Consider the following 9,698-nt stretch of genomic DNA (forward strand, 5'->3'; position numbering starts at 1 on the left):
TTCAGTGATGATACCATATTTGTTGACAGTGCCATTTTCATTAGCTTGTTTTTAGGGACAATTTTGTCGGATCACAAAAATAAATAAAATCTGATTTTTATTTGGAAAATGTTGATACAATTTTAAGTTATTTTAAAGGCCATTGTTTGTTTTTCTTTTATTAGCAAGGGGATATAAGTACGTTCCTTTACTCTTTCAATTAAATGTCGCACTTTGTCGCCATCTAGCGGGTTGTTATGCGTATTGCAAGTGTATTTTGAGAGTCAAACCTGCGCGCGCATGTATGTGCGTGCACGCGCGTTTAAATATTTCCTTAAACGTCTCCTTTTAGTGACAGTTTAAAAATAAGAACTGAGGCATTGTTGAACGACAATACGACAATGCATAACAACTAGCCACATTTCCATGTAGCTTTTTTAAGAAGTTTTTTTATGTGCTTTTTATCTGCAAATTATCTACACAGCTGTAAGATTAAGGAAGAAAGAAACTGAGAAACAAAGTGGAAATGCACTCATAATTCTTGCTTCCTCAATCGTGCAACAGCTTGCAACAATGTTAGGAATATGCATGCATGTTCGGGCCTATGCTCAAAGAGGAGATGGGAGAACCACTTCTATTTATGTTCTTATCGTGACAAGGGGAGGAGAAGAAGGAGGAGGAACAAGAGGAGGAGCTGTAGTAGTGCACTGTAGTTTTCTTTCATTTTAGTGCAGGCAGGGAAGTGATTTCAAGTCGAGCTACTTTATATGCCCTCAAAGTTTGCTGGTATTTGATTTGAGTTGAATGGAGTTTTCTGAGCACATTAAGACCGCCAATGTAGAAGATGTTGTGCTCCAGCAGCCTCTGCACCCTCCCAGCAAGGGCACCTTGTGCATCACCGGCCACCACTTGCTCTTCTCGGACAGGGAGGAGAAAAGCTGTCGGCAAGTTCTGTTGCTCCTCAGAAACATTGATGCTGTTGAGAAAAGGTGAGCAAAGAAGCATCATATTCTAATAACCTTTTTCCTTCTTAACATTGAGACGATCAAACAGCATATTTCTAGCTCTGATCGAATCATTCTCTAATTTACACATGGGTTGTCCAATATCTAACACCTTAATTCCTCAAATGCAGTGTGGAAAACCTTTTGAACTACTTCGGCCTCTTTCCTAATGCCGGCAGCAGCAACAGGTTGGAGGCTCACTTGTGTTGCAATGTGTCAGCAGTTTGTTGCACCTATACAGACCACAGGAAATATCTAAAGCTCTTCCTCGCTGTCGCGTGTGTGGCTTGCTATTACTAACAGCTACTACTTGTCTGCTGCAGCTATAAAGCTTTTTTTTACAGCAAGCGGAAGCCCCTTGTAAGTTGTGCAAGTCTAATTTTCTGCACAGCTAGAGTCAAAACATGACACATCTAAAGGGGGAAGCAGTCACAGAGGCTATTTTGCTCTGCGTTTGTATGTAGAACTACAGAATCCTCCGGGACCATCATCATCAAGTGTAAAGATCTGCGGGTGCTCCAGCTTGACATCCCAGGCATGGAGCAATGTCTTAACATTGCGCAATCGATTGAGGTGCATGAAATCATTGGTAATAGGTAACCAAAAGCTGGAAGTTTCTTTTACACATTCACAGCATTAATTGTTGTTTTCTCCAGACGCTGTCCAGTTTGAATTGTGTGGCAGAGATGTATCCTTTCTTTTACCGACCCTCCAATGCCAGCCTCCAGGACCATTGGGGCCTCTCTACCCCTGAAAGGCATTACACTGAAATGGAGGAACTTGTAAGATTGTAAATACAGCACATTATGTCTCCTGGCACCATTTTCCTAACAATGAGCCAACAATCACATGACAGGAAAATGCCAGGGAAACAGAAGGTAGTGGGGGTCAAGAATTAGGACATCCCCTATTCCAAAGTTTACAACTTTATTTTGCAGCAGCAATATAACATTTGTGACAGTGATTAGCCTCGGCACCAACGTTTAAGTTAGCTATGCGGAGAATTTCCTCTTTCATGAGGCGCTTATCTGAAGAACAGTAAAGAGACTTGCATCTCACTTAAAAGTCAGTTGGGATAAGTTCCAATTTACGTGTGACTGACACTAATGAAGATAAGGAGTTTAGAAAATAGAGGGAGAAACAATAGAGAAACGCCTTGATATGTGAGGGGCTTCCCTCAGAACTCTTTTGTGAATGCTGAGAAATGTTCTGGATGGATGTTCTGGATGGATGGATGGATGTTCTGGATGGATGGATGTTCTGGATGGATGGATGTTCTGGATGTTCTGGATGGATGGATGGATGTTCTGGATGGATGGATGGATGGATGGATGGATGGATGGATGGATGGATGGATGGATGGATGGATGGATGGATGGATGGATGGATGGATGGATGGATGGATGGATGGATGGATGGATGGATGGATGGATGGATGGACGGACGGTTTAGTTGGACGGACGGATGGATGGACAGATGGTTTTCAGTCATTTATTTGCCTTGTCATGCTTTGATGGCGCCTTCTTTCTTTGCAGCATGAAAGGTGGAGACTGAGCACTGTGAACCAAGACTACTCAGTATGCCCCTCTTATCCTCCAGCTGTCATTGTCCCCAAGGCCATCAATGATGATGCACTGAAAAAGGTTGCCAAATTCAGACAGGGCGGACGCTTCCCTGTCCTCTGCTACTACCATAGGAAGAATGGCATGGTGAGGCCATGGTCCCTCCAACCTTTATTCACAGTAGCCTTATTGTTTTGAAAAGCAAACAAAGCCTATTTTCAGGTAATTTTGCGCAGCGGTCAGCCGCTGACGGGGGCCAACAGGAAGCGTTGCATGGAAGATGAGCTCCTCTTGCAGACTGTGATCAGGGACTCAGACAAAGGTTATATTATCGACACACGATCAGCACAGCAAGCACAGCAGGCAAGGATGATGGGTGGCGGGTTTGAGTCCAAATCATTCTACAGCAACTGGAAGAGACTACACAGACACATGGAAAGGTGTGTGGACATAACACTATGTGCTCCCAAATTGACACAGTTAAAAAAAGGGAGTATTGCGCCATTGTGAGTGTGAACACAGTCTAGTTGATTCGATTCCAATCAAAGCGGCAAATGATTTTTGACATAGCGGAAGGAGAATTTGATTTGATGCACTACAAACATACTATCATGTAAAGTTGGCTAGGGAGATCACTTTGAGATCACTTTACATCCATCTATCTCAATGTAAATTTTTTTTTTTTAGTTATGGATACTAGAAATTGTCCACAACATCCGGAATATCAGCACATGGGTCGACATAGTACAACACTTATTCTACTGTATCAGTTCTCAAAAGCGTTGATACTCAGAGTAAAAAGTTTGAAAATTCCGATGCAGCAGTAGATAATAATTATTTTTATACAGGGGTAAAACCCTCCAGGAGAGTCTAATCAAGCTGGTGGACGCCTATGGTGACAAGTCCCCAAATATGGATCGCTGGCTCAGTAAGCTAGAAAATTCCAAATGGATGTCTCATATCCAAACTGCTTTGTCAACTGCTGGCCTGCTGGCAGAATGTGTGGAGAGGTAAGAACAATTTATGGTAAATAATTACTTGTATTGTTATTATCATTTGTACATGCATGGTTTCTCTTTGTTTTATCCAGAGATGGTCACTCAGTTCTCGTTCACGGCTCTGAAGGGACAGATGCCACGTTACTTATTAGCACTTTGGCACAACTCATTATGGACCCAAGTTGTCGTTCACTGGAAGGCTTTCTGAGACTTTTAGAGAGGGAGTTTGTACAGGTGTGTGAAGTTAAAATTCACTTTTTAAATGGTCGTAAAGCCATTTAATTTTACTGTGGAGTTGATCAGACCTAATGTGTTCTAAAATTTGATTGTTTCTCTTTGTAATGTTTTTTTATGTCTATCCTACAGGCTGGACATCCATTCCAGCAGCAATGTTCCCACTCAGCCTTCTCTCACGCTCGTCTCCAGCAGGAATGTCCAATGTTCTTGTTGCTGCTGGACTGTGTGTGGCAGTTATGGTGCCAGTTCCCCCTTGCGCTCGGCTTCTCGGAGGCACTGCTCCTCAGGCTGGCTACCGAAGCCTATGCCTCGGACTATGGCACCTTCCTCTGTAACAGCGAGATGGAACGGTCGGTCAGGCTTCAATATTTTTCACTAATATGCAGAACCTGACATTGGCCTTCCTTCCTTCCTAGCTGTGCTCTCCAAGTGAAGGACAAGACTCATTGTTTGTTTCGGGCCCTGCTGAAGCCACGGGAAAGCGAGCAGTACACCAACCCACTATATGAGCCCAATGAACTGGCCATTTGGCCCTCAGTCCACCCACAATCTTTACAGCTATGGAGGGGTGAGCTTTGTTAACATGTGGATTCAAGATTTATTCATTTCTGTGATGAAATTGGAGAGGTAGCATTCAGATCATCTGTTGATAGTAAAATGCAAAATATTTTTCCATTTAACTTTGACAAGAAAGATATGGCGGAGCGAGGATTTTTTTCGTTGGGGTGCCAAGGATGTCTCACAAACCCCTGAAATTCTTAAAAAAAAAAACTCATAAAGATTCAATGTGTTGATGTTGAAATCTGGGGAAAAATACTGTAAAGATTGGGAAATATTTTAGTGCCTCTACAGCTCCCCTTCTCGCCAGTAAATCCAGCTAAAAATATCGATAAAAATTTTATTCTACAGTCCATTCTAATTTTCTGTGTCAAGTTTTCAGGGTGTGTCTTTTTACAGGCTATTTTCTGAGGTGGACGCAACAGACTCGTCACCTGGAATTGGTCCAGGAGGAAATAAGGAACATGGTTATTGAGTGGGAGAAGTTGCCACTCATCTGATGATCATTTGTCAATGAAGAATTGATTAGGAAAAGCATGATTTAATTGTCTTCCAGTAGGAATTTTACATTGTTACTCTTTTCCACTGACTGTATTGTATTTTCTAATTGGTTTCAAATATATTAAGTGATTTTTTTTATACAATGAAACCAAAGCTTGAGATTTACTAATTCATGTGAGTTCATAAGTGCTGTTACTTCACTATCCAAATTTGAGGACAGTTTGCGTCAATATCACAATTTCTATCCACACTGAGATGGGGCTAAAAAGTTTTATACTATTTTCTAGCTCTAAAATGTACAGGTATGTTTTTAAGCTGGTTAGGACAAGTGTCAGGGGTACGGAATTTGTACATTTTAGAGTTTCACCTCGGTAAGGTACATTGTATTGTACAATGTTTAAATGTGTAAAGCACAGGTGTCAAACTCAAGGCCCGGGGGCCAAATACGGCCCACCACATCATTTTATGTGGCCCGCGAAGAGAAATTGTGCATCAAATTCGTGTCATTACTAGAATTGCAAATTGTCTTCACTTTTAAGAATATCTTTTTTTAAATATTTGACCAGTTTTTACCTGTCTGATTTGAAAACAAGTTATTTGTCAGGTTTTTTTGTAGCTTTTACTGTATATAATATGAGGTGCTCATACATCTATTTGGGTTAACAGTCATAATGGCCCTCCGAAAGAAACTATGCCTACAATGCGGCCCGCGAAAAAAAATGAAATTGACACCCCTAGTGTATAGCCAAATGGGTTTTGTAAAGGATAGTTTAAGAACGAATTGTGGATCTTGGATTCAATGTTATAATATCTTAGTCATTTTAAAATAACAATGAAAACCACTATGCACTCAAAAAACACAAAACGTGCCAGTTCTTAACCTTGTAAAATCAAAATGAGCAATTTTAGATGGCATGAGGCACACAAATATACTGTTGTACTACATGTTTACTATTCTTATCAATTGTATAGTTTCCTACCTTTGCAAACAACTCCCATGCTGTTGAATACACAGTACGTTATCAGTCAAAGGCTGAATTGTGGACATACCCACCAGTCTTGTTAAGCTCAGCTAAATGCTCTTCACAATGCAAACCCCTTTGCACAGCATGTCAGGATTATCCATAGGTGGGGGGGGGGGGCATAAGTGCACGAGACTGTAACATGTAAACAAGAACCACAAAGCCTCCATGATTTTCTACAACTGACATGGAGAATTGAGTAAACTCGTCCAATGGACTAATCTTTGCATCGCTTGCATTGAATCATCATCTTCATCTGGGATTTTTTTTTTTTTAAGGCAAATGTTTTAGATCGGTTGGTGTGATGATTCAAATGTATCAAAAGAGTATTCTTTTCAAACAAGGCCTACACGTTCCCGACTCTGCAGCATGCTAGGGGTTGAATTTGACCAAATTTTGTCAAGACTACTACTGGACAATTTGGTGTGATGGCCAGGCTGGATCTGTTTTGTCGTGGTGGTCTAAGGATGCAGACTTTGTCCCATTGTAGCTTCAGCTGCATACATGGACACATGAGCAGGTGGAACAGCAAAGAAACTTCCAATCCACCAACTGATCAGGAAAACCCACGAGTGCTCATCACGGGTAAGGTTGTTAGAAATTGTGGGAATGAATGCTTGTGCATTTTCTTTTAACTCGTGATAATTGAATAAATATTGTTATAATGGTTCAAATAATTATGTACGCATGCATGTGCTGTGTTTACTGTGTTCCTGCTGTAGGATACTATTTACACTCACATAAGAGTCAGCAGTGTAGATGTGTGTAGAATGAATAATAATAATAATAATAATAATAATAATAATAATAATAATAATAATAATAATAATAATAATAATAATAATAATAATAATAATAATAATAATAATAATGATAAACATGCTCTCATGTATTGTCTCGGGATTCAATTTGGGAACCCACATGGAAAAAAAAGGATTTCTATAATGTAAATAGTAAGTTTGCCTTTGTATGCAGGTGGACTTGGACAGTTAGGTGTGGGGCTTGCCCAAATGCTCAGGTGAGACATTTCAGAAATTAATTCACCATGAAAAAAATATGTATGAAAAATTGATGAAACGGTGCTTTAATTGTTGATCAGGAAAGAATATGGAACAGAGAATGTAATTCTCTCAGACATAAAGAAGCCCCTGCCTCATGTTTTTAATAGTGGTAAGTTCTGCATTACTCAATTTATTTTGATCCTAATTAGTTAACATCCAATCATAATATGAAGCAAGAACTAAACTCCCCTCTTTCTCCATCAGGGCCATTTGTATATGCTGATGTGTTGGACTACAAACATCTGAGAGAAGTCATTGTGAATAACCGCATCAACTGGCTTGTCCACTACAGTGCTCTGTTGAGCGCTGTTGGGGAAGCTAATGTGGCTTTAGCTCGTAAAATCAACATCACAGGTTTGTTTAAACACACACCATTACACATGATACATTTATTATGCTAATTATTATTATACAGGTACTACAATCTGTTTCTAATTAAGGTCTACATAATGTGCTGGACTTGGCTTTGGAGAACAGCCTGCGCATTTTTATGCCGAGCACCATTGGAGCATTTGGTCCTTCCTCTCCTCGTGATCCGGTGCCTGACCTCTGTGTCCAAAGACCACAAACCATCTATGGCGTGTCCAAAGTTCACGGTGAACTCATGGGAGAGGTAGATCAGTTTTGAACATCGTACATAATATTTGCTCAAAAAGTAGTCTCCATTTTGATTTTTCTACTAAACCTTCATTCATAATAATCTATCAAAATCAACTCAGCACATTTACTATGACTGATTGTTATGTGTCACAATCAACCAAAGCTTAGAGTAACGTTTTTGGAGAGCCTGGTGTTAAAGGTTTTTCTTGCAAAATTTGTGACCAGATTATAGTAATTATAATGTGTATAATATTTATGTCAATTAAGTATCATTATTTTTTGTTGGATAGCAAATAGCAAAACATTTTGTGGATTTGCACTTTTTTTGTTTTATGGACCTCCTGAGATATTCATGCATGGTTGATAACCACTGAACATAATATTATCATAAAATTCATCTGGCCAAATAATCCAACAATGCCTTTCCCTGTAATACAATAAAAATTTGTTCTCATAAATGCCTCCACCACTGCAGTATATAGAAAAGACAAGACTCACACAGAGTAACACCTCTATAAATTTATTTTAGTATCTTCATCATAAATATGGCCTGGACTTCCGCTGCTTACGTTACCCGGGAGTGATATCATTCAACACGCTTCCTGGGGGAGGCACAACAGGTAATACTTTACCACCATTGGAAAATGTCTAACATACACAGTATAATCCAGTCTTGATGGATATTTTAGACTCAGTATTTTCCATCTTTATTCATAGACTACGCAGTTCAAATCTTCCATGATGCCCTCAGAAAGGGTCACCATGAGTGCTACTTGCGCCCCAACACCCGTCTTCCTATGATGCACATCTCTGACTGCCACCGTGCCACTGTTGAGTTTATGCAGACCCCCGAGTGTCAGCTCTCCCTCCGTACCTATAACATTGCTGCCATAAGCTTCACTCCAGAGGAGGTGGCCCGGGAAATACGCAAGCATGTCCCTCAACTGAAGGTCACGTACAATCCAGATGCTGTCCGTCAGACAATTGGTATGACTACGATCTATTTTACAGTATAAGCACATCCAAGATGAAAGACTGAAAAGTGACAATATATTCTCATCATGGCTATGTCTTTGTAGCAGACAGCTGGCCGATGCGGGTTGATGACTCAAACGCCCGGAGGGATTGGGGCTGGGTGCCAGTGTTCGGACTAGAGGACCTGGTTACGGACATGCTGCACTCCATTCAGAACAGTTCAGAACAGACGTTCCACGGTTAGCTAGAACACTTTTTTCTCTTCCAGGAAATGGCATATGTCCAGTTACTTACTATGTACTCTTGTTCCGTTTTGTTTTTACAAACTCTAATTCCAATGAAATAAAAACCAAATGCAATGATTTTCTATTTCCTTTCAACCTGCATTCTATTAACTATACCACAAAGACAAGATAATTAATATGTTAAAACTGCAAAATGTATTGATATTTTGCAATTAACTCATTTCAAATTTATTATCGTCAACATGTTCCAGATAAGGTGCAAACAGAAAGCTATCATAGCATTCAGCAGATTAATGCGGATTTTTTCTTTTTTTTTAACCTGACTTCGGCAGTATGTAATGGTGACATCTGGTGGTGAATAACCAAAAGGATTACTTAATTATTATTATTATTTTTAACTAATTTTAAATAGTTGAACCAAGAAAATCAATCCAAATGTGTGGTTCGATATGTTTGGACCAAAGGAGCAAAATAAATTCGGACTTTATTTTGCACGACATACACAGTATGGTTTAGCAGCATTAACCATCCAAATTACAACATCAATACAACAAAAAGAATGCAGACATTTTTAAGATTTCTTTTTCTCAGCAGCGTTAATTCAGAATGACACTTTAGTCGCTGTCGAGCTAATTTTTTTGTTAACAGTCTGCAATATGCTCAAGTCAACCAATTAGACGGAGAGCACTGCATTGAATCCGAGCTGAGCGAGTCACCGAAGGGGTTCGAGAGTATTTCCGAACCACCTGAATATTCTTCAGCCAGTCCCAAACTTTGCTAAAATTAACTTTCCTTGCAACTCATTTCTTTTTGGGTTTAATGGTCTTGACGCATCTAAAATTAAGTTATATAAATCATTTATTGTATATATTAGGTACATTATGAATTTTAACCTCCGAACAATCTCCTTGGTTGATTGATTTGATAAAAAATGAAAATATTGCACTTAGAACACT

General features: G+C 39.6%; 2 protein-coding genes across 4 annotated transcripts; both read left to right on the forward strand.

Moving 5' to 3' along the window:
• Window positions 1–637: 637 nt before the first annotated feature.
• Window positions 638–5,004, forward strand: zgc:154055 (uncharacterized protein LOC556036 homolog). 3 transcript variants are annotated; one of them, XM_061301225.1, is made up of 11 exons: window positions 638–968; window positions 1,115–1,171; window positions 1,448–1,556; window positions 1,640–1,765; window positions 2,519–2,692; window positions 2,768–2,985; window positions 3,394–3,555; window positions 3,636–3,777; window positions 3,910–4,130; window positions 4,197–4,348; window positions 4,738–5,004. In XM_061301225.1, exons 1-11 carry the CDS (start codon window positions 784–786, stop codon window positions 4,836–4,838), a joined length of 1,647 nt encoding a protein of 548 aa, XP_061157209.1. In that variant the 5' UTR covers window positions 638–783; the 3' UTR covers window positions 4,839–5,004. The 3 variants fall into 3 exon arrangements, with proteins under 3 accessions (XP_061157209.1, XP_061157210.1, XP_061157211.1); XM_061301227.1 differs by having other exon boundaries at window positions 828–968; window positions 1,448–1,572; XM_061301226.1 differs by lacking the exon at window positions 1,115–1,171 and having other exon boundaries at window positions 641–968.
• A 1,270-nt stretch (window positions 5,005–6,274) lies between these two features.
• tdh2 (L-threonine dehydrogenase 2) lies at window positions 6,275–8,859 on the forward strand. Its single transcript, XM_061301228.1, has 8 exons — window positions 6,275–6,446; window positions 6,837–6,879; window positions 6,961–7,031; window positions 7,127–7,276; window positions 7,363–7,535; window positions 8,052–8,142; window positions 8,240–8,509; window positions 8,602–8,859. Exons 1-8 carry the CDS (start codon window positions 6,290–6,292, stop codon window positions 8,739–8,741), a joined length of 1,095 nt encoding a protein of 364 aa, XP_061157212.1. The 5' UTR covers window positions 6,275–6,289; the 3' UTR covers window positions 8,742–8,859.
• The last annotated feature ends 839 nt before the right edge of the window (window positions 8,860–9,698 follow it).

The sequence above is a fragment of the Syngnathus typhle genome, linkage group LG16, assembly GCF_033458585.1.
Source record: "Syngnathus typhle isolate RoL2023-S1 ecotype Sweden linkage group LG16, RoL_Styp_1.0, whole genome shotgun sequence".
In the NCBI taxonomy this organism is placed as follows: domain Eukaryota; kingdom Metazoa; phylum Chordata; class Actinopteri; order Syngnathiformes; family Syngnathidae; genus Syngnathus; species Syngnathus typhle.

Coding starts and splice junctions, on each gene's coding strand:
- tdh2 (XM_061301228.1), top strand. CDS start 6,290: ATGGCCAGGCTGGATCTGTTTTGTCGTGGTGGTCTAAGGATGCAGACT. Junction 7,032..7,126: donor GCCTCATGTTTTTAATAGTG/GTAAGTTCTGCA, acceptor TTTCTCCATCAG/GGCCATTTGTATATGCTGAT. Junction 8,510..8,601: donor TGCTGTCCGTCAGACAATTG/GTATGACTACGA, acceptor ATGTCTTTGTAG/CAGACAGCTGGCCGATGCGG.
- zgc:154055 (XM_061301225.1), top strand. CDS start 784: ATGGAGTTTTCTGAGCACATTAAGACCGCCAATGTAGAAGATGTTGTG. Junction 1,172..1,447: donor AATGCCGGCAGCAGCAACAG/GTTGGAGGCTCA, acceptor GTTTGTATGTAG/AACTACAGAATCCTCCGGGA. Junction 3,778..3,909: donor TAGAGAGGGAGTTTGTACAG/GTGTGTGAAGTT, acceptor TCTATCCTACAG/GCTGGACATCCATTCCAGCA.